We start from the raw sequence: 24,380 nt of genomic DNA on the forward strand, positions 1-24,380 counted from the left end.
AGACCAGAAATAAAATACAGCGAGACAATGCCGTTATTGAAGCAGGTTTCTACATGTCACTTTCATGACTTTGTTCCACGTGGGATTTTTCATTAAGAAACCAGATTGACAAAAAGCAATATGGCATGTTTTAAACAAAGGGGAAATCAGACACCTGAATACTCTGAAAAATCCCCAAGTTTCCATCTTTAAATAAGTTTTCCCAGTTGGGTTACATTCTTGGCCCCTCTACCTGCCAGCAGCCACTGAAGGTTTGCCAGTGTTGCTGAAATACAATGAGATGGAGATGATATCATTGGTACACATCAATGATAAAGAAATACTAAGGCTGAACTTTGTAAATTCATTGTAGGAACTTCAGATAAAGGGAAAAGAACATTGGGGTTTTTTTTTTGTTTGTTTTTTGCTTTTTAATTTTTATTTCTTGTCTTTCAATCACAGAATCATTGAGGTTGGAAAAGTTCACTAAGATCATAAATTCTAAGCCAGCACCAGAGGAATTACAGACCAGGAGGAGGAATTAATTGCACAAAGTTCCTTTGGTCTGTGGTACGATGGAGGTCAGACAGCATGAGCCAAGTGGTCTCTTTTGGATCAGAGAACACATGCATTTAGGTAATGCCCTACACATTGCTGCATTAGAAGAGATGGAAAGAATCTGATCTGATGAAAAATCAGGTCAAGCACCAGCAGGTGCTCAGAGAGGTGGTGGAATCCCCATCACTGGAGATGTTCAAGGGCCATGGAGATGTGGCATGTGGGGACGTGGCCAGTGGGCATGGTGGGGGAGAGTTGGGGATTTGGGAGGTTTTTTCCAACCTTTATGAGTGTAAAGTCCTACAAAACCCTTTTGGGAAAAATTTCAAACCAGTGACACGTGCTTGGCATACGGATCTGTGGCAGAGATGACCCATTTGGTGGCTCAGGATTACAACAGATCAGAGCTCCCACTGCTCAGAAAACATCAGATATCTGCATAAACCCGAACAAGGGAAGGTTTGAAAGACACTCTTGACAAAGGTGCATTCTATACGCTCCAAGTGCAGCACTACCAGGGAACTAAAGCAACGCTCAAAGTCTTTCTTTGGAACTTGAGATTTCACAGGTTCTGCATCTTCTCAGTGTCCCAGTTCAGACTGTAAATAATTGGAAAGCACACAAACACCAAACACTATCTGGAGAGGAAAAACAGTCCCACAGATCACAAAAATTGATGATGAATGTTCTCAGACATTTCATCAATACCCTGAGCTGTTCCACCCTTATACATCTGCCAAATGTATTATTGTTCTCAATTTTAAAAAATTAAATATAAGCCATAAACACTGAAACCTCACATTACGTAAATAGTCCTTAAACAATAGGATTTTACAATGCCTGCAAGGATACCACAATTGTATTAGAAGACAAGCCCTCTACTGAGCAAGCCCAAAGAATGCCTTAGGTTTGAGACCTGAAGTCTAAAAGTTAAATCCACTCCCTAACTCCTACATTTTAGGATCACCTCTCTGGCTTGACCTAATGTTTAATGAATTGTAGCAAAAAGAGTGTCGTGACATAAAGACTGTACTTGTGTAATGACTACAACATCTGAGCAAAGGACCTGACACAAGGTCACAGCAGAACAAAGGTATCCCAGCGTCTCATACCAAATGCAATAAATTAGTGCTAAATGGGAGGACTGTGTCCAGCCAAGTGCACCACTGGCACCTTGGCAGATGTTTGTGGACAATGGGGCAGTGATCTGTGACCACTTAAAGAACCAGGACAAGGGACAAATCCATTTAACATGAAGCAGAGTGGAGAGAAACCACCGCGCCCCCAAACGCCCATGTCTTCTGAAGAGACCTTGAGGCATTTCGCATTTGAATTATGCAAACAGTAATGACACAAACAGTGAGAGAGGAGAGCCCTGGAGAATCCAAGTTTTATCCATGGAGAGGCTCCCAGGTAAGAAGGGCTGACTAATTAAGACATCAAATTGCTAGGCAGAAAGTAATTGCATACTTTATTTTATACCTTCCTCACCAATCCGGTGGCCTTCTATGATGCAGTGGAGGCTTCGCTGGGCAGATGTAGATGTCATCTACCTGAGCTTCAGCAAGGCCTTTGACACGGTCCCACACTACATCCCTACCTCTAAATTGCAGAGAGATGTGTTTGAAGGCTGCACTATTCGATGAATAAGGAATTGGTTGGCTCATCACAGCCAGAGGGCTGTAATCAATGGCTCTAAACCCAAGTGGGTGCGGTGACGAGAGGCGTCCCACAGGGGTCTGAATGAGGATGGATGCCCTTCAATATCTTCATCAGTGACGTAGATGATGGGATTGATTGCACCCTCAACAGTTTGCAGACGGTGCCAAAGTCAATGGTGCAGGTGACACAACAGAAGAGTGGTGCCCCATCCCTGGAGGGGCCCGAGGCCATGGATGGGGTCCTGGGCAGCCTGAGCTGGCAGGAGGCAATCAGACCACAGCAGGGATGGGGCTGGATAACCTTTAAGGTCCCTTCCATTCTTTGGTATGATTCTGTGAAATCCCAAAGCATCACAAATGATCTTAATGCAACCAGGGTAAACAGACTATTTCCACCCCATTTTCCCTATCAAACAGTAAGTATTACAGTCTTCTAATTGTACAGTCCTAAACACCAACATAATAAATAAAATGTTTCAGGATATCCTTAGTTCAATACAAAAATTTCTCATTAATTTTAGAGTATACCTTGTCTTTCACTGTGAGCACAGAGCTCTAAGTGATGTGCTATAAAGACGTTTCAAATTCTGCCTCCCAGGGAGAGGAAGAAATGTTCTAATTAATAAAAGCAGAAAGTCACCACGCACTTATGGCAAAAGCACATAAGCAAAGTCAGAAGCTACACAGAACAATTAATGGAGGCTTTGCATTAACAAACAGGATTTCCTGTTAAAATGGAATCTGAAAGACAAAGAGACTGGAAAAAAAATGGAAGCGAGGAATTCAATCTGATGAGATAAAAGTAAATATTTACTAAAGCAACCCTAGAGTCCCATCTGCAGAGAATGTGAAACTTATTTTTCAGCTGAAGGCATGAATTGCTGGGCAGCTCATGGCCATTATCCAATGAATGCTTCCATGACCAAAGCAGTAAATCCTTCCCCTAAATACGGATATGGATCATCTCATTCCATCTGGCATTCCAAACAGCATCTCAATACTTCTACATAAATGATGGAAATGGGAGAGGATGAGGAGCACTACCTGGAAATAATGGCATCTCACTAACTCCAAAACGAACCGAAGTATAAACTCAATAACCAGGCATCAATCTACAGGCTGATTATAAGGTTCATTCATAGCTCAGTGTCCCTGAATTTGGGTTTTAAGGCATCAGTGTATTTTCCTTTCCTTCCTTAGTTTGCCCTGTTAATATTTCATAAGAAAACTGAATGGACAACAGGGTTCACAGTTGCTCTTTTCCATCCGCTTGCATTCAAAATAGGGAGTGCTCCAATAGCTGCTGCAAAGAGACATTTGACTTCAATTAGGGCAGCGGAGCAGTGTGGGTGAGCACTGGGGGAAATTGCCAGAGAAAGTCAAAGAGCAACTCCCACCCAAAAAACAAAGATCCTGAATAACGAGACAACAAGAAAATTCAGAAGACCCAAACCACGGATAGGTCTGACCACCAAGAATTGCTTCCTAACTATCCCGGAAGCAAAGATGGTCTTTGGCATACAAATGGACCTTATCTATATTTCTTAAAACCCCAAAAGGGCAGAAAATCAGAAAGATTTCCACAATTCTTCATAATAAGGTCTGTTTTTCATCTCCAAATGCATACATACGTTGCATTTGTTTGAGTATTTGTGAAGCACTGGGATACTGATTTCCATGGGATCTAAGAAAATCTATAATTAAGAAAATGAATATTTTTTTGTCTTCCAAAAAGAGCCTAGATGGGGCTTCTTTGTGTGCCCTGAGGCCATGCAGGAATAGAGTGACAAAAAAAGCAGTGAATGGGAGTGCATTCACTGAACAAAACTTTGGCGAGAACAAAAAACAATGCACGATTACTTAATTAAGGATCAAGCTTTTGCTTTGAAGCAAACTACAGAATTCAAATGTCAGACAACCTTAATCTATTATTTCCTCAGCCTCAAGTGGAATTTCAGAGGCGACCACGGCTTTTTTTTTTTTCTTCTTTTTTTGGCTATGTACTAAAGATTGTAAAACAATATGTTGACTTGACAATGTCTTACAGTCTACTTTAGCAGAGAACCTCCATTATTTTCTAGAAGTCCTGAATTGGTAGAGCAATAACGTACACAAGCTCAGACAGATGCACACAGTGTTTTCCAGGAGTCATATTTGTTGGGAGTATGACTTTTGTTCAAGCCATATTGACATGCAGATATACACATTTCCAAAGAGAAATGCTGCAGTTTCCAGAGGCACACAAACGTATTACTACTTGGAAAAAAAGGGGAAAAAAGGGGGGAAAAGTCACGATAGCATCAAATACTGCAGTATGATAAATACTTCTCAACACTGAGACCAAGATTAAATTTAATTTTTACTAGTCAGCATCTCCTGTAAAAGCATAACAATGTACTTTAGAAAGAAATGCTGCAAGTGAAAAACACCCATATCCTTACTGCAATGTCCACAACAAACACCTTTGTTGACTTTCTGTCCATTCATATATCTAGATGTGCAATGTGCCAGCCATAAATAAGCTTTTTTCCAAAGGAAAATTCAGGCCAAAATACATAGGGAATAAAAATGAGGTCTTTTCATCCCAGAAGGCAACTGCAAGTTTGATTTTGTTTGCTTGTTTCAGTATTTTTTGTTGGTTTGTTTTTTAACCCATACTAACAAAAGAAGTACCAAAGCCTTTTGTAAGAGTTCAGTTTGCTACAGAAAATCCACAGTTAATGATCTGCATGGCGGGGTGGGTTGGGGTTGGAGATCTTGGAAGTCTTTCCAACCTTGGTGACTCTGTGGTTCTATGATTTTCCATGCAATTTCTTTATGAACAGCAAAGCCAACCCTCTCCATCTACCTTCTGCATCTACAGAACTCTTCTGAGAATGCACTGCACACCTTGTGAAGTGCTCTGAACTCCTGGTTGTAGCAGGAAGATGACAGAACAGATTATCTGCAATCCTTTAAGGGAAGAATGATGTTTGGAGCCCTGAATCTGCACAGCTTTGCCTCCACCACTGGTACTGCCCTTCCAGAAACGACAAACATGTGGAATGAGAACCACCACAGCAAGGACGAAAGCCTTGGCAGGGCTACTGATGCAGCTCAGCCTTTGAGCATCCCTTCTCCTTTCAAAAACTCCCTCTGTTTTCAGCAAAAGCACATTTTACCCACTCTTCATGATCCAACCCTGACAGAACTAAAACGTAACCACATTTCCTCACTGTAATTTACTTTATATGATGTTGCTTTTTAAAATTATTTTCCTTCTTGAGTTAAAAAGGTGTTACAAATGCAATGTTTCTAAATCTCATTGACTACAAGGCATGAAGAGCCCTTACGCAAGACAAAGCAGATCTTATTTTAGGTAGTGTTTCCAATTTATTGTTCACTGCCTTTTCAGTAGGAAGAAGTTTATTTCCCACATCGACTGTCATCCCAGATCCTATTCACTGCTGAATTTCTCACTTCAGAATAGGTTATTTCATTGCCATACACAAACACATGCCAGCCTCACAACTGGTGGGAAGACCGACATGGATTTGATTTCATGATTCATTTCAGCATACTTGCAGTTGTGCAATATTTTTCCATCTTGAAAACCAACAAGATTTGGTGTTTGTTTTGTTTTTCTAAGTCCCAATCCCTCAAGTTGCACAGTAATTATATTTACATTGTCTCTAGTCTGTGTGGAAATTAACCTCATTCCCACAAAGAAAAGAGGCTGTGCTTTGCACTTTACCTCCCACTCAGATTCATACACTTACTCCCTGTCTGCCTCTATCACTTAATAAATGCTCCCAACTTCTGAAAAAAAGCCCTCCCCAGAATCATTAAGGTTGGAATAGACCTCTGATATCACCAAGTCCAACTGTCAACCCGACACCAGCATGGTCACTCATAGAATCACTGAATCATGAAGGCTGGAAAAGATATCCAAGACTGTCAAGTCCAACCCCAACCCATTCCCACCATGCTCATTAAGCCATGACCCTAAAATGATTCTGCGATTGTATTCTGTAACTCTGAATTCAACTTCATCCAGGTGGCCACAGAAAGTGTGCAAAGATCACTTTTCACAGACTGTTTCGTTACGTGGGCTCATCCGCAGCCTAAACTCTTCTCTTCTGTAGAGCCATTTGCAAATAGAACTGACTGTTCAAATGCACCTACTGGACACAAAGAAATCAACATAGCAAATTCTGCAGAACCACTACACTACAAATCCCTTCGGGAAATAGAGGAAATTTATTTTAGGGTAAAATCCTACAGTAGCAAGTACTGATAATTAATAAAAACTCACATGCAGTGTGATGCAATACTGTACATTACGCTCCTAGAAGCATGTAGAAAGTAACAAAGCACGTGAGGCAGGAACACGACATGGGAACTTGAAAACCTTCTTCCATTAGTGAGCGTGTCTTGAACTTGTTTTCAGCTCTGCTGATGCCCCAGGAAACCTTTCCAGCATTGAGAAGCAAAGCCAAACGCTGATCGCTGTCCTGGAGGTTGCACTGGGGCTGCAGCATTACTCATCTTTGGAAGCCAGCTGAGGTTCTTGTTTCCCTCTCCTACCGCTTTTTCTGGTCTGTGGCTAATGCAGAGGAAGCATTCCCTTCCACATTTTCTCACAATTTCAGTGCACAAACAGAGAAGAACTAAAACCCTTCAGCTCTCAGGCCTACGTCCTGCTATGCAGGAGGGGATCCAAGCTCTCATTACACGTCTGAAAACAAACTTTTGGGGGATTGCAATCAGAACTGAATTTTCCCCTTTTTCTGCACTTCTCTGCTTCTCTTTCTGCACTTCTCTGCATGGTTATCAGTGGTGACACCAAAATGCAAGAAGATGGTTCTTTCCTTTGATGTTCTCATCAGAAACTGGAAACAACAGGAGTGAAAGCACTGTCCTAGCGGTGCCACCAACTCTGCAGAAGTGGAACGTTTCAAGTGGCTGAGATCAGTGTGAATGAATGCAGATGCCAGCTTCCAAATCTTTGGCAGCTACTTGGACCTGTCTGGGCTTACTGACAAATGTCGTACCAAAGGTCTTGTCTCCTCCACTAGTATCAGAAATCTCTTTTTGCCAATTTCTGCAGAGCCATTTGCCATAACTTGACACTGCCACTGCACAATCTGAACCCTTTAGCCACCTGCATCCGTCTTCAGTGGAATTTCTGGAAACTTCTTTGCACCACCATTCTTCTGGGGTACTCATGGACCATCTGCTGCTCAAATTGATGAAGCTCTTTAAGTACTTGAGTTCTTAAGGCACTATGCAGTTCCAGGTAGGCAACCGAACCTCTCTTCTAGGCATCCACGTACATCTATTAAACATTTGGCTCTCAGTTTCAGTGGAAGAAGGCAGTAGCCCACAACACTCAAAAGAAAAAAAAAGTATATATTCTGTTGCTTCACTTCAGGCATTCTGCTTGGAACATCTGAATCCCAATTACCTATCTATATTCTAGCAGCAGCTAGCATTTTCAACTAGTTGAATCCGAATTCAGCCCTGGGATCACAGCTCCAGCCTGCTGATTTGCTATGAGAGGTGATGAAGAGGACTTCTGGATTAGCCAAAATGTAGCATTGGTGAGAATCCATGCTTTAATTCGACAAATTGGAAGATGGTTTGAATCAGTACCATGTGTTTGTTATTTTCCAAGTGAATAATTCTCTATATTTAAGCAATAATTACCCATTTTACTGAGCTGCCTTCTCCAGCCAAAGTTCATCCAACACTGTCTGGGACAGCAAAATATACAAAAAGTGCATCACCAGGTGGACAGAAGGGAGAAAATACACACTGTCCTGCGTGCTGCAGTGACAGTGTTTTATGGAAGCTATTGGAGAGCTGTTCTGCATCCTGAGACAGTCAGCATATACTATAAAGTATCTGACTTAAGCAATTTCTTTTAGTCCAAGCCGAAGATTGGCTTACATGAGCATAAATTCTGATTTTAACTGTAACCTATTAAGCTATATTCAATCTGACATTCATTTTATTAGCATTCTCCTGAACTCTTCAGGCAAGCTGTAAGAACATTTCTCTTTTTAGCCTCCAAACAATGCCTTATTTACATACTGATAAAAGAATACGATGCCCTCCCCAGCACTGATTAATTGCCAGAAATGATGTATGAGCCCCCCCACATTCTGAACACACTGCTGCAATGGAAACGTGTGAAAGTAATTCTGTTCCAATTCCATCTCATGGGAATGTGGGCTCATAAGCGTCCAATTAAAACTAATTCCCTTCGATCAAGATGTGCTTTAGGTTCATGTTAATGTAGCAGGATGCATTTAGATTGTGTCTGCGATACATTTTTTACCAGGGTGAGAAAAATCTTAACTATCATACAGAAAGAACACAGCTCTTCATTCCCTCTTCATTACTTTGTGCATGCAAATGGTAATTCTATTTACACTAGCTCAACATGCCATCTTTTAAAGAAAACTGCAGGACAGCCCAGCCAACTAAAACCCTGCATGGGAATCTGCCTGCAACTCGGATTTTCACTCCAAAAGCTGCCACTCTGATCTGCTGTCTGACACAAACCATAGGAATTCCCTCTGCTACACTTCCTCCTTCAAGCCCAATGGCTGTGGATGGACTTGGACGTATCTTTTAGGAAGGCATCCAATCTCATTTAAAAATTCCAGCCTTGGGAAGTCCAGAACTCTGGTTCAACTATTCTGATGATTCATCCACCACGCAAAAAGTGCAAACCAGTCTGAATTGGTTTTAGTCTGTGTTGGTTTTGCTTCAATTTCCAGCTACTACAACACACTATACTTGTGCATTCTGAACAGAAGGGCCCCTTACTTGCAAATTTCTTTACCCTTAACATCCTGAAACATTTCAGAGTAAACTCATGAAACTGCCCAAGTCAACCTCAAGTGAAGGCGATACTTTTTGGACCGTTTCTCCCAGAAGCATGACCTACATGATGAAATTCTGCTCGCTCCATGAAAAAACTCCTTGCTGGCATTAAGCCTGGTTGGGTACTTTCTGGCATCAGCAATTTTTCCCCTTCACTGACTGCTGCTTTCCTAAAAAAAATGCTCACAACATGATTTTCAATAGGGCAGGAGTTAATGAACCAGTGCGTGTGGGTTTCCAGTAGACAGGCAACCAGTGAGGAGCATCCATTTGAACTCTATTTTGAGACCCAGGTGATTTCTCACCACCACATGCCAACAGCATTGATCTTCTGCCTCAACGGTTTCTTGATCAATATGCTGTGCAGTACAAAGACAAGTAATTCATTATAGAATTATTTATAAACAATTTCCTTCTGCCAAGTCACTCGATGTTGAGTGCAAAGTGATCCTCTCATAATTAAAAAACTCTTCAAGAAAATTACCAGCAGCCAGATGAAAAATTACAATCAAAAAGCAATAACATTAAATTGTAGTAACACAGAGCTCTGCAGGAACTTCTATTTTTGTTGGAGTTTTGTTCCAAAGGAACACAATGAAATGAACCGATTTATTCATACCCCGCTGCAGTGGCCAAAGCCAAAGCCTCATCTCCTGACCTGTGAGCTCAGAGCAGGAACTGAGCCCACACAAAACATCTTCAGTGAAGCTCGGAGAAGATTCCATAAGAACCTACAGGCTGCTCTACAGACATCTCAGCACAGCAGTATCATCAAGCAAGCCCCCATCCTCAAGGAAATATTAACACAGCTTCACAATCTTTATGCTTTATCAATTTTTGCTCACCATCACCTTTATTTACTTCTTATGTCAGTTAATTAAATTGTCACCTGCGCCATGGTCTACCTATAACTAAGCAATAATTGTGCTGCATGATAGCACAGTGATTCTGAAATCCGTGAGCAGCCAAGCCTGGCTCACTTACAGCATCGTTTTCCTGCAGAACTGGAACTTCTTTCAATCTCAATCTGCTCTCATGAGTTAAAATCCCAGGGTAGGAAGGAGGTCCAATAATAAACACATCTTTCTCCCCACCTTCTCCTCAGAGGCTGACCCTGAAGAAAATGAGTCACCTGAGCTGCTTTGTGGACAATACTTGGACACTTCTGTTTGTCCCAACACTGGGAAAAGCAGAGATGCAACCCAGATAAGGAGGACCAGCTGGCTTTAGGTAGAACTTCATCACAGCATTGCAGCTATAGAAACATTCCTGGTTCTCTGCAGTGTTTTCAAAGTGAATCTGCAAGGCTGTGATCTGCAGAGACTGCACGCTCTTACAGTAATGTAATTGCATAATTCCATTGACTCTGGTGGCACGGGTGGGATATGGTTGCAGAGCTCATCTGTGTCATGCTGCAGACTGCGTGCCCAAACTGCTGAAAGGGCATTGCAATCGTATTGGCTATGCTGTGCTGCTTGAGCAAGCCTGGTATTAAGTGATAAAAGACATGCACAGTGGGTAAACTGTGCAAATTTGACATCACATTTCTTTGCCTTTCTTTGGAGAAAAGACCTAATTCCAATGAAGTCATACAGCTTCTCTTTTTGCCCTCCTGCTTCGTGAGCATCTCCTCAATTTACAAGGCTCAGCAAACTGAATTTCCTGCTTGCACACACCCAGCGTCAAGCTAGTGAAGAACATAAAAGTGTCCTTCATTTGCACAGCATTCGAAAACACATCACTGCTTGCACTGCCTGCTGCCAACCCATGCACCAAGCTAATTTCCTTTTCAGAAATAAAAAAGACACGGAGCACAGACATGAGCATTAAAACGTCACACGCTGAAGGTGTCAGTCAAAAGGAAACCACCAAAGGTGTGAGTGGAAGAGCACATTTCACATCATGAGGCAAAGTGACTACAACAGAATACAAGTGAGGAGCAATGGCAGATTACAACCCCGGTGTCCGTGTCGTGTCTCCTCTGTTTCATCATTTAGAAAAGCCTCCAGAAGTAACAGAGGCACTCAGTTCCAACCCAGGCTACAACTGCTGCTGCTGCAGGTAGATAAATAGACAGAATCTGCTGTCCTTCCCCTCCACCCCACCTTTAACCAACGTCAGCTGTTCAGTGAGCATGGGACGAGCAGTGTCCATAGATCTGACAGGTCCCAGCATCACGCACAGATCTATGGTGGCTTAGAAACCAGCAGCACTGATCAGGACAGTTTTATGGTTTTTACCTGGAGTGCTGCAAGATGCATGCAAAGGGAGGGCTGCAACCTGTAAATCATCACAATCAGTTATTATCAGCCTTTAGAGGAGAGATGGAATGCATGAAGTACTAGCAGGAGATGCACACAGGGCAAAACAGTGCTGCAGTGTTTTGCTGGATGCAGCAAAGTTTCATACTGCTAAACTCTCTCCATCGGTTTCAGTATGGGGTGTACCCAGATGCACTTTTTGCTCTAAGAACCTCATAAGCTTCTTACATGAAAACAGTTACAGGGTTATCAGCGCTGCCTTCACCCATAAAGCCACCACACAAAGATTTTGGTGTGGACTGCCCTCCTTGTCTTTGAAATCTGATGGATTTAGCCTGCTTTCATACTGCACTGCTCCAAATTAAGCCGGAGAAGGCCCCTGGGTTTTCAATCTCCTGTGGAGAGCCCCCCATGTAACTCTCCATCATTAAGTACCACTGTAACATTCCTTTTGAACCAGAAGAGCTATTTCAGCTCGCATGCAATGTTTCCTTCCCCAGACAATCAAGCTGGTTTTACTTATGTTCACTGTGTGGTTTTCTGCTATTGTATGCTGGTTAGCTGGGAAGATGCATTTCCAGGCTGAGTGCTTTCCATCCTCTCTCCAATGCTGCCATGCTACTTTTTCCTTGTTTTCCTAAAACTTTTAGCATTTTGCTCAAAATAATTATCCACAGCATCAGCAGTGAAATAGTGAAATTTAATTTTTACTTGGAATAAACATCTTAAAGGAAGTATTTGGGTACTGTGCCTGGAATTCATTTAATTTCCCCTATAATTTACAGTTTCATGGAGCATCCACAATTCTGCATCATGAACTTTTATATAATCAGTGCAGACTGATGGACTCTAGCTGTTCTTCTCATGTGGTGTAGGCACAACTGATAACATCAAAAAGCAGACCTGTCTTAATTTGTCATTAAGTGCCATGATATGAAATTTCATCATTCTCAATCTTGATAAACAATTTATATACAGTGGTACTGAAATAATGGGCAAGTAGGGCAATCAGGGAAGTACTGGACACATTTAAGACAGGTTCTGCTGCTGCACTACATCCAAACAAAGGACACTACTGCATGGAAGCTTTGTGAACCACAGCTCACAATTCTAACACCACAGCCCTATTCTCTCTCTTAACGTGAAAAGGGTTTAAAACTTCCAAAACCCACATGTTAATTCCAGAATTTGTGCTCAGTCTTTGATGACAGATATTCTGAACGAGAAAAGCTGAATCAGAACTTAATCTGAATCAGGTTAAACGTCCATTTCCACCACATTTTTAGGACACATACCAAAGATGCCATAAAGACACAAAGAACCCCTTCCCCATTCCACGTCACCCGTCACTCAGAACATGCACAGAGCAGGCACAGAGCATGCAGCATGCAGTAAGTGCAGAGCAGAGGTTAATAACCTGGCAGCATAGGATCTGAGAATGTGAGAACAAGTTAAAGACAAGAGTTCCTCTCCATTGTCACTGAGGGTCGAGAAGCAATGCTGCAGCGTGGAGCAGTGCGAGTGGGGGAAATACAGTTTGTCCAAGACATAGACATATCTCCGCAAGTGGCGGCAGGTATAACTGAAAGACAAGGGTGGGGGGAGAAAACAGAAAGAGAGGCATTGTTCTTTAAGAAAGCTAATTCATGTTTTCTGTGTTTTGTGCCAAGAGTCAATGGAAGGTGCCTAAGAAAGCAATGGAGCATCCTGTCACACTGGGAGACAGATCAGCCAGCTCTCCGTGAGCGTGAGGATGCTCCCCCCTGGTTGAGTGCCGACCCCAGGGCAGCCCAAGAATCTCCTGCATGGAATGCTCTTGGACTCATCTCTTTCACTGATTTCAGGATGAAGAAATCAGCACTTCACCTCGTCTACAGCCTCCTTTGCAAATGAAAACCCTCATTTCAGTTTTATAGGTTAAAACTCAACCAATAAACTTCCCATCCCCAAATAATGAGTGCAAGACCAGCCGAGCCTTGGTTGCCATTAGCAGGCTCCTAAGCCTAACACTTTACCAGGACCAACACCCCCCAATTGGTTTGGTTTAAATAGCATTCACCACTAGCATTAAATAATCACCTACCTGTGCTGAGAAAGTCAAGGAACACAAAGATTTGGGGTGCATTGTTTGCTTTCTGCAAACAAAGTTAGTACTTCTTACTAACTTTCAGTAGAAAACCAGCTGCTGGTATCTGGTGATCTTTAGGCATCACACCTCTCTCTGACCACAGCTGTAAGTGCTATCAGCATGCTGCAAGCAGTGCAGTATCCAATCACTGGATAGGACAGGGAATGTATTAGAACACCATAATAAAACAGAGCTCCCCCTCAGCTGCCCACAGAGGCCGCAGGATTTTTTCCAAAACCAGATTAAAGATCATCTTTGGGAATGTTGCTGCTTTGAAGATTTAAACCATCATGTGTCTATTACTTATGTTTAGTTGTTTTGCATTTTACCACCCGTTACTAGAAAAATTGTGCACTATTTCAAGCTGTAAAAATCTCATTCCATCCATTCCGTCCCGTTAGACTTTTGTCAAGAATCTGAGAGCATCCCCTAATATCACTTACCCTCCATAGCCAACAGCTTCCCTCTCATAAGAATGAAATTTGATCCGTGAGTGAAATAATCACATTTGGGTTTAATTGGCAAAATGAATGGGAACAGTATGTGATGGGAGGAGGAATACCCGATAATGTCATGCAATCATAGAATGGCTTGGGCTGGAGGGGACCTTAAAGATCACCTGTTCCAAACCCCTTCCATGACCTGGTGGCCAGCTTCCAGCTCAGGCTGCCCATGGCCCCATCCAGCCTGGCCTGGAATGCTCCCTTCAAGTACTGGAAGGCTCCATGAGGTCTCCCTGGAGCTCTCCTTTCTCCAGATCAAACAAGCCCAGAGCTCTCACGCTCTGCTGGGACAGCACACAGTGAGGCTGTGGATCCTGCCCCTACTTCCAAAGGTGACCCTGATTACTGATAGGTACGACTTCAACTGATGCCATGAGTAGTGCAACCCTGCACACCTGCCTGCTGCACTGTGTTACAGCCACAAGACACATCACATTAAAGACTAAGCATTTCTAGCATTACATCCTTCCTTTAGCTACATTACAGTTCCAACAGATCTGAAAAAGAGACATTAAAGAAAGTTAAGAACATCGTATTTGACAGATAGTAACATGCACATATTATTTATGTACTTTCTTCACCCCAAGGACCAAATTTTAGCTCCTAGTGCACTGAAAGACCATTCCAAAAGAAATCTGTATCTCTTCTAATAAAAAGTAAGAACTGTTTGACCCGCACTTTGAATATTGATAACAAAACATTACAGAGTGTCAAGTTTTAATAGCTATAAAGTGGTGTCTGGTTAAACATGTTTGGGAAAACTGGGTTGAATTATCCAAAATGATATTTTATATATATAAATATATATATTATTTTATATAAATATATATATACACATACGCATGTATGTATTTTCAAATAACAAGATTTGGTTCCTATTTCTTGAGGCTCTAAAAATAATAGAACTCTTCTAATATATAAATATTACTGTAGCTACATTCTCTATACATTTAAGCTTATTAAAGAAGAAATCTCACATGCCCGATTAAGCCTTAAACCATGAACATTCTTTGTATTTAACAGCCACTGCTAACTGACAATGAAAAGAAACCCCCCAAATTTTCTAATCCAAACTGAAATCCAGGTTAGCAGCAGTTCTTTGTAGGCTATAGAGACAGGAATCATGATCAGATAAACACCCATCTCAACCATCAGGTCATCAGTGAGTCCCCAGCAAACTGGTTGGAAGGGAGGATGACAGCAATGGGAACTCAATGGCATAGGATGACATCTTCAGGATGGGACCGAGGCAAAGCTTCAGGCCAAGTCCTCATCTGTGCTGATGGAATCATCCATTGGTGCTTTGATGTGAGTGTAATGGAAGTCAGAAAGTGGCATTGAGAGGTCTCCAGGGCTTCACTTCTGATGAGTTTATTTGGGGGTTTCTGGATTATCTTTTTCCAGGGAAGCACAAAAAGTTCCACCAAGGACAGCGTGTGGGGAATTGAAACAGAGAATACAGAATGCAACACCAAAACCAGCTCAGGAAAGGCTGTTTTGGTAACCACAAGGAGTGCACATTTTTAACAAAATACACCTGAAGATCTCTGACACAGAATCTGACATCCACGAGACCTGTAAGCTACCTATAACTTAAGAACTGTTTCCTACTCAGCTTTCTGGCAGCTGCAGGAATGTTTCCTTGCCTGACCCTGGCATTGCTCAACCTTGCCCAGAGACAAGATATAAAATGAGATGGGAGGAAACTTGGGTACTGCTGGGTAAACACTGAAACAATGAAAAAACGTCAAATCAAGTTCAATCACAGTCAACTCCAACACTCTCTCAGAGAAAACAAACCATTTCCTAGAGAGAATTTGCTGTAGGTCACCATTAGAGGGCCGTAGGGCCAAGAGGGGATGTAGGGCCGTGAGGGGGCTACAGCTCCTACAATTACGAATTTGCTGAACATTTCCCACACTTGCATTTTTTCACGTTTCTTCTGAAGAAAACTGAGCCTCCCTGAATTGTCCCATGCTGTGGCCAAAGCGTCACCATGACCTGTCGCGTGCAGAACATGAAGGAAGCCCAACTACGGCAACTTGATGGAGTTTCTATCGCTCATCAGTTAAATGTCGATAGTGCTAAATCCTAACAAAGAATGATGAAGCTGAAGCAGCACACAGGGGCTGCACAGCAGCCATCTGACACCACCAGAAGAGAAAGCTGCCACTGATACTTCCAAGTTTTCTGGCTTAGCTGATCACACCACTCCAAATCTTTAACCTGAGCTCCATGCACTCCAAGAGGTGCACAGCAGAATAAAGCCACAGAATCAATACTCAGCAAAATTGAGAGCTAAATAAGTGGTGGAATTGCTGCTTACAGCAGTTTTTTAACCAAAACGTTAAGGACAGGCTTGAAGAAGACAAAAGCACCGAGCAACTCATGCAGAGCCACTGCCATCCTCATTTGTTTAAACCAGAAAGTGAATATTTTCCCTACTGAAGTCAACTGAAATTGTAAAACAAATTTGTTTTTTGTTTCAGACAAAAAAAATTAACAGCACCAAGCTGATATCTTTTCAACAACACAGAAATGAAGCAAATTGGGCAGGGTGTAAAAGAAACACAGAATTCACTCAACCCTCTGTAAATACGATACAGTCTGAAACAACATATACAGGATTCAAAAGACAAATTCCCAGTACTAATGGCTAAATAACTGTAATTCATAATCTTTCTCTCAGTGCATGCCAGATTTTATGAAGGTTATAAATCTTCAACATCATTGAGAAAAAGTACGGTCTTGAAGACATACATACCATATGCATTAGCTCAGAGAAACTAGATTAATCTGCAGCAATAAAAAAAGCCAATTTTGCTAAGCCTGATTAACTATCTAGGTCATATTGTTTCTGAAGCAGAATGTTAAAAATGCACCACACAACATCTTCTGCTAAGTTTGAAGACTTAATCACCAGAGTTTCAAAAGGGAGTTATGCTACAACATGACTCTATGGGGAAGCCAGCATGAAATCATTTTTTATAAAAAACAATGAAGAACAAGCTAATTAAGCTTCAGCACATGGTAGTCAGCCTCCCAAACTATCTCTGTACATGCAAGGAGAATGTTGTGACGTGCCACAAAGATTTTACTCCCGTTCATGTCAGACAACCTATACTCCAGGAGTCCTACTGGTCATTAGTCCTACATTCCCAAAGACAAATGCAACAAAAATGCATTCTACACCCACTCAAATCTAAAGAGAGGGTAACAGTAACTTACTTGACTGCCTAATCTGTAAGAACGGCTGTTTTATTCTCTGCCTAAGATATTATTAATGTTGTTTTACGTAGCACAAGCAGCAGAAATGCAACCCACCAAAAGCAGGCTTGCCTTCCTGCCAACAGAAAATTACAATACAAGATTAGGCTATGGGACAAATCACAGAATCACAGAATCACAGAATCACCCGGGTTGGAAGGGACCTCAAGGATCATGTAGTTCCAACCCCCCTGCCCAGCAGGGCCACCAAACATCCACATTCAGATCAGGTTGCCCAGGACCCCGTCCAACCTGGCCTTGAACACGTCCAAGGACGGGGCATCCACAACCTCCCTGGGCAGCCCGTTCCAGGGCCTAACCACTCTCCTTGTGAAGAACTTCCCCCTAACATCCAACCTAAATCTTTCCTCCTTCAACTTGGATCCATTTCCCCTAGTCCTGCTGTTGTCAGCCCTTTTGAAGAGTTTACTCCCCTCCTGGGTGTAGGTTCCCTTCAGGTATTGATAGGCTGCCATGAGGTCACCCCGCAGCCTTCTCTTCTCCAGGCTGAACAAGCCCAACTCCCTCAGCCTGTCCTCATAGGGGAGGTGCTCCAGCCCCCTGATCATCTTAGTTGCCCTCCTCTGGACCCTTTCCAAGATCTCTACGTCTTTCTTGTACTGAGGGCTCCACACCTGGACACAGTACTCCAGGTGGGGCCTCACAAGAGCCGAGTAGAGAGGGACAATCACCTCCCTGTCCCTGCTGACCACCCCTCTGCTGATGGAGCCCAGGATCCCGTTTGCCTTTCGAGCTGCCAGAGCGCACTGCTGCCTCATGTTCAGTCTCTCGTCCATCAGGACCCCAAGGTCCTTCTCTGCCGAGCTGCTCTCAAATTTTCAGTTCTGTTTGGTATTCTGCTATTTATGATACTGTGATCATAGAATCTGATCATAGAATCTCTATCATAGAATCATAGAATCATAGAATCACTGATTTGGGTTGGAAGGGAATTTTAAGATCACCTAGTTCCAATCCACTGCTATATGCAGGCACACCTCTCTCTAGACCAGCTTGCTCACAGCCCCATCCAGCCTGGAATGCTTCCAGGGAGGGGGCATCCACAACTCACTGGGCAACCTCTTCCAGTGTCTCACCACACTCTCAGTAAAAATATCTAACCCAGATCTACCCTCTTCCAGTTTAAAACCATTTCCCCTCATGCCCTCACAAAAAGCCCCTTCCCAGCTTTCCTGTAGGAAAGGTACCACCGTGGCATGTCATACCAATGAACCACAGCAGAAAGAAAACTGCCTGAGTATTATCACTTTTTTGTTTAGTGCTGGAGAATATTACGAATGACTAACATGCATGAGTTAACAACAGAGAGGTGGGTTTCTGCCATGGTAGGGGCAGCACAGCTAAGCTGCTTATAACATACTATTGGAGTTGGTGCTGGGGTTGCAGGAGATCACATCAGCCTTTCACAGTCTATACTGGAGCACTCAAAACACGGAATGGAGAAGCATAAACATTATTTGAATACTTCAGAAGAGATTATTTGTGATAATGCATCACAGACAGAAGTTCCCATGCTCTGGTGAGGCACTCTGTCACAGCTCTGACCAAATGTACACCAAAGGTTTATGAGAGGAGTACTGGGTTTGTGAACAGAAGTATCCATAGTGAAAGAGGACAAGGAAATGAAAAACAAATCCTGCAAGCAATTGACAGACTGTAAATCAAACAATAAATATGAAATTCTTGTACAAAAAGGCCAAATTATCTCTGTACAGATGAAGTTGTGTTAAAAAGAACAAAAGGATTTGTTCATTAGGACCAGACGCAAGGAACTGATGACCCTTAACCAAAAAGATATGAAAGAGCTGGGAGTGTTTAATTGGTGCCAGCATATGAGACACAGAATGAAGTCTTTTGTCACTCAGATGAACCATTCCTTGGAAGATGCACATTCAAGAGCCATGGAGATGTGGCATTTGCAGACACGGTCAGTGCGCATGGGCTGGGAGGGCTGGGGCTGGACTTGGGGGTCTTGGAGGTCTTCTCCAACCTCGGTGATTTTGTGATCAGCTCCAACTCTGCAGTCTGCATGAAGCTGCAAACCTCCCATGGAAGGAAAGCTCCAGGGCAGAGCAGGAGGGACTGCAGCACTGCTCACCTGAACCATCGCCCAATGCACAATGGGATCCATCCAGTCTGAGCCCATGTAAATTGTGCTATTCGGTGAAAGAGCTATTTGTGGACCCAAGAGTATAATTAATGAGTTAAAGAGACATGTCTCTACACAGCTTCATAGCCAATTTATTTATTCATCGCAGAGTTAAGTGTATTTACTACCTAAAAGCCTGTTCTTTCCTCAACTTGCTGTAGGCCACGACCATTAAAAAGGTTGAGTCATTCAACGGTTATAAAGACCAGTTGCACTTTAAAGAAGTTAAATCCTGATCCTTTCTTTTGCACCTATAGTTTCATCCTCCACTTTAAAGTGTCAGATGTTTTCAAGCACAGTATTTTACTTCTGAGCCATGCAAAATAAGGTGAAAGCATACGGTGGTGGGAAGTACCGTGACTCAAGTTCTTATGGACTCAGAGGGGTTTTGTCCTCCTAAAATCCTGCTTGACAATGCACACAGCCCTGGTGTCCAAAAGCACGATTTCTGTGTGTGGCATAGATCTGCTGCAAAAGAAGACATCTTCACACACCAGGAGAGAGAAACTGCAAACCTGGAAAGCGTCACCCATGGTTAATGGCATCAGTTATAATGTGAAATCAGCAGCAGCCACACAGAAACAGAAGCCATGATTTAAAATCAGTGCTATTTTATTTTATATTTTATACTAATGCCTACTTAAAGCCTACATAGCACGATTTTCATCTATGAGATAAACCATTCTGAGTCTGCTGCTCATTCATTCACTTAGATTGCAGTTGACAGTTTTTTCCCCAGAGAGGAAATTTCTAAAGAGGAAATAGTATCTGCTGTGCCTGAATGAAGCAGCGACGAGCCAAGCAGCCTGCAACTGAAGACAGAGGACAGGTTCAAGCAAGTTATTGTCCTGAGTCACTTTGCAGTTGGTTTTGAATGGAATGTATTTATGGGACAATGTTCCTTAAAAGAAACAACAAAGACAAAACTGCAGTTTCTATGATTCTCCTAGAAGAACAGATAACAGTTTCTAACAGACTGCTAGCGTTCCCTTCTGTTTTCAAACTCTCAGATCTTGCAGAGGATAATTTACTGGTACAGAACTTTTTAAATCGCAAAAACTGTAAGAATCACTTTACAATAGACTCCCCAAAAACCCGAAAAAATATAATGGAATACAGCTCAGTAATTGTTTGCAGAGTATTGATTTTCTTTTTTTCCAGACTAGTTAAAAGAAGTCAGAATTGCACTAACAGGATTGTAGTAACACTGATAGATTTCTCATTTTTGCTTCTTCTCAAAATGAAATCTGCAGAAAACTTAAATGACACTAGATTCTGAGCGCTAGCAGTGATGAAAGATCTTGAACAGAAAGGAAAAAAAAGCAAAAAAAAACCCAACCAACCAACCAACCAACCAAAGAAGACGATAATGGTATTCATGGCAATCAATCAAAAGTATTCCTTCAGATTGACCCAGAATGTAAAAACTAAATCACCTTCACTGGAATTAAGGAAAAATACTGAGGTCATTTTATGTGCAAGCTTTTCTTTTGGAACTTGCTAAAAACCAAGACTTCATGTATTTCTGATCTTCGTTCTGCCGTCACTGATTAGTTAGCCATGAGTGAGATCTGTTGCATAGAGACATCGCACTTCTGGTTATCTGATTATTTTGAACACCTCAATATAATACTGAAGTTCAACTTGCAAACTGGGGAAATAAGGAAAGAAAATAAAACCAAAACAACATGCTTCCCAGAGATACTACTCTGGAGGCATTTAAGAGATGTGTGGATGTAATGGGATACGGGTTAGCAGTGGATGCACTAGGGTTAGATGAAACAGGTATCAAGATTTCGATGAATTTCAGTTCTACGGCCAATTTTTTGTGCTAATTCTTCACCCAGAGAGTGGTGAGGCTCTGGCACTGCTGCCCAGAGCTGTGGGTGTCCCATCCTTGGGGATGCCCAAGGCCACGGATGGGCCCTGAGCAGCCCGAGCTGTTGGGGGGCAGCCAGCCCACAGCAGGGATGGGGCTGAGGGGTCCCAAGCACTTCTAAAGGCATGCAGGGTGCTCAGCTGCTCGTGCCAGATGGAGGATGATGGCATTACTGTCCTGTCAGGAGCCCCAGCAGGACCCACTAGGCTTAAACTGAATTCAAGGCTATTTCCATGTTGGAAACAGCTGACGTGGCCCTAAAGCCTCACCTCCATATGCTACACCACAGCAAAACAGGGCAACACTATGGAGCACTCCTCTTTCTGTTCATGTAGCGTTTTTATGTCTGCCCACAACTACACTCAGCGCACACCAAAAAGTGTGTTTCATTCCTTTTAAAAAGTAGCTTACGTTCACTTTGCTATCAGCAAGACATTCGACACTGCTGTTCTCTTTTCCTCATCTGAGAAATGATTGTCTCCCCTCGTTTGTCACAGCTTCTCCTGCTAATTGCAATGACACCTCCCGATTTTGGCAAGACTGATCAGCTTATCATCTTCTCCACTGCTCATCTAGGTCAACAAGCTGCTAACGAAGCCAGCATATGCTGCTTTTATTTAATACCGGCAAGATCTTTACAAATTGTTTTTATCTCCCAACAAAATCACTCCAGAGATTCTTGAACCTCCACTTGAGGTTGAAAAGACCTCTATGATCACCAAGCACAATCCCAGCTCATCCCACCATGCCCACTGACCACGTCCCCAAGTGCCACATCTTCATGGCTCCATGGACACATCTCCATGGACAGTGACCCCATCACTCCCTGTACAGCCTATGCCAGTGCCTGATTGGTCTTCCAGAGAACAAATTTTTCCTAATATCCAGCCTGAAACTCTCCTGGTGCAACTTAAGGCCATCCCCTCTCATCTTATCATACCTGGGAAATATAATGAAGGCTCTTTTCTGAAAAGCCATTTGTTTTCACTCCACTTGCAACATCTGGAAAGAATGAAGTTATCACTTTTGTACCATACTGCACTGTGCAGAAAAAATCTTCTAAAGCAGCTTCTTGGAAATAGAAAATCATTTATATCCAAGGTAGGTAACAACATGTTCTCCGCTAACCTATAATGCTACCAAGCTATCTCAGAATTGAGAAGCATTAAAAGCACAATGTCTTGAAGGCTTCCAATTCTCATTTCTAAAGCCGTGCCTATCAGTTCTGCAGCCTTCCATTCTGAAGAGAGCTTAGTGCTAATCAAAGGCAACTAGCAAAGGAGACAAAACATTGATAGAAATATTCCTAGCAACAAATTTCTGTATCAAGAGAGTGGTGAGGTACTGGAACAGCTGCCCAGAGAGGCTGTGATGCCCCGTCCATCCCTGGAGGTGTTCAAGGCCAGGTTGGATGGGGCCCTGGGCAGCCTGGGCTGCTGTGAAATGTGGAGGTTGGTGGCCCTGCGTGTGGCAGGGGGTTGGAGCTTCGTGATCCTTGAGGTCCCTTCCAAGCCTGGCCATTCTAAGATTCCATGATTAACCAGGCAGAGTGTTATATATAGGACATTACTGTCTCAGAGTGGTGCCAGAGAGATGCTGGATTGCCCTTTAAAGCAAAAGCAAAAGATGATAGCTGAGTTCCAGGTAAGCCGTCTGCTATTTCAGTGATACAGCTCATTGCCCTCTGCTTCTTTTTCCTTTTCATTTGGTTACTAAAAGGAAGGGGAAAGCTCACACTCAGGGGGTTCAGTCTTTAGCAGCTCTGATCATGGTGCACTTATTGCACCATTCAGAACTCCATCTTCCATTACTGCATAACTTGACTGCTGGAGTCCCTCAGTGCGTTGGCGTGAGATCAGGAGCAGCCTCTTTTCTCAAGGCTATGGTCACTTCTGTTACGATTAAGAGATCAGTAAACAGAGATTTAACTTAATTGTCCAATTAAAATTGGAACCCAGAATACATAGTTTTTCTACAGACTGCTCTCACAGTCTCATTCAGAAGCTGCTGTTGAAGTCCAGCTCCCAGCACGCATGGGACAATGCAAACCTGCACATCCCAGAGCACCCCACAGCCACGTAGTTCTAAGCAACACAAATGCTCTGTTACAGCAGTACCAATGGAAAAGTAAGAAAGGACACGGTTTTCTACTGTGTGAGTCAATGTAAAGGCTGGTTATCACACTCTTATTCCATCTGCTAATGTCTTACGTCTAATTACCTTACTCTGATTACTGAAAACTGAAAGCTGACATTTACAAAATCAGGCTTTTCCCATACAGTGCCTCAGTGGGTCAAACAGTCACACCCCCAAATTCAGAATAGTCCTAAAAAACGTCATATCTGAAAGCAGTTCTGATTTAACACCATGCATTTCACTGATGAAAGAAAGAAGCCAGAAACATGATTTTAACAGAAATGCTTCATTAATTTATTTTGCTGCACGCATGCTTTTCATTTAAAATCTGAAGTTCTGACTGCCCTGAATTTTTACCATTTTACCATGAAAATGAGAAGCAACTTTCTTTGTTGTTGTTGATGAAAGAGAATTAAATCAGAAGCCAAAAGGCTTTGAAGCATCACTGCAGCAACCTGACCATTTTTTCCAGTCCTTCTCCTTCCGAAATTCCTTTGATTTGGTTACCCCGGTTGCACCAGTGCTCTGCACCAACTGCCCCACTGCTCTACAGGAAGCTGGATGCTACGGGGCTCCCCAAAAGCACCTGAACATCAAAGGGCACAAAGAGGCAGGAAAACCAGAATGATCAGTGCAAACCACGGTGGGGAGGGACGCATTCATCTTGCTAATTGGGAGCAGGCTGGGGAGTTCCAAGCCAGCAATTATGTCTCATTATTGCCAACGTTAAGAAATTTGATGAAGCAGTTGGTAAATTCTAATTTCATCACTTTTTGCACATCACTAATTTCAGAATTTTTGGTTTAATGATCAGCAGGTCAGATCCCACACGTCCTGCTGTTGCACTGTGTTTTGCTTTCTTTGCAGAAGGGCTGCCTGAGGAAGCAGTGCCTGTCCAACCCAAACGTCTGCTGCTTCTATGCAGAGATCTTGCCTGAAGAAAGGGTAGATTTGGAGTAAAGATA

At 42.6% G+C, this 24,380-nt stretch overlaps 1 protein-coding gene across 5 annotated transcripts in view; it reads right to left on the bottom strand.

Moving 5' to 3' along the window:
* Positions 1-24,380, bottom strand: part of DYM (dymeclin) — a 150,073-nt gene that overhangs the window by 45,546 nt on the left and 80,147 nt on the right. The window contains exon 14 of one of the 5 annotated variants that reach the window (XM_052670065.1): positions 12,750-12,914. The exons of the other annotated variants lie outside the window; for them this stretch is intronic. Within the exon in view, the coding sequence (XP_052526025.1) occupies positions 12,750-12,914 (165 nt within the window). The remainder of the gene's footprint in view (positions 1-12,749; positions 12,915-24,380) is intronic. 5 annotated transcript variants of the gene reach the window in all.

This window comes from Tympanuchus pallidicinctus, unplaced genomic scaffold, assembly GCF_026119805.1.
Source record: "Tympanuchus pallidicinctus isolate F22 unplaced genomic scaffold, pur_lepc_1.0 scaffold9, whole genome shotgun sequence".
Classification (NCBI taxonomy): Eukaryota; Metazoa; Chordata; class Aves; order Galliformes; family Phasianidae; genus Tympanuchus; species Tympanuchus pallidicinctus.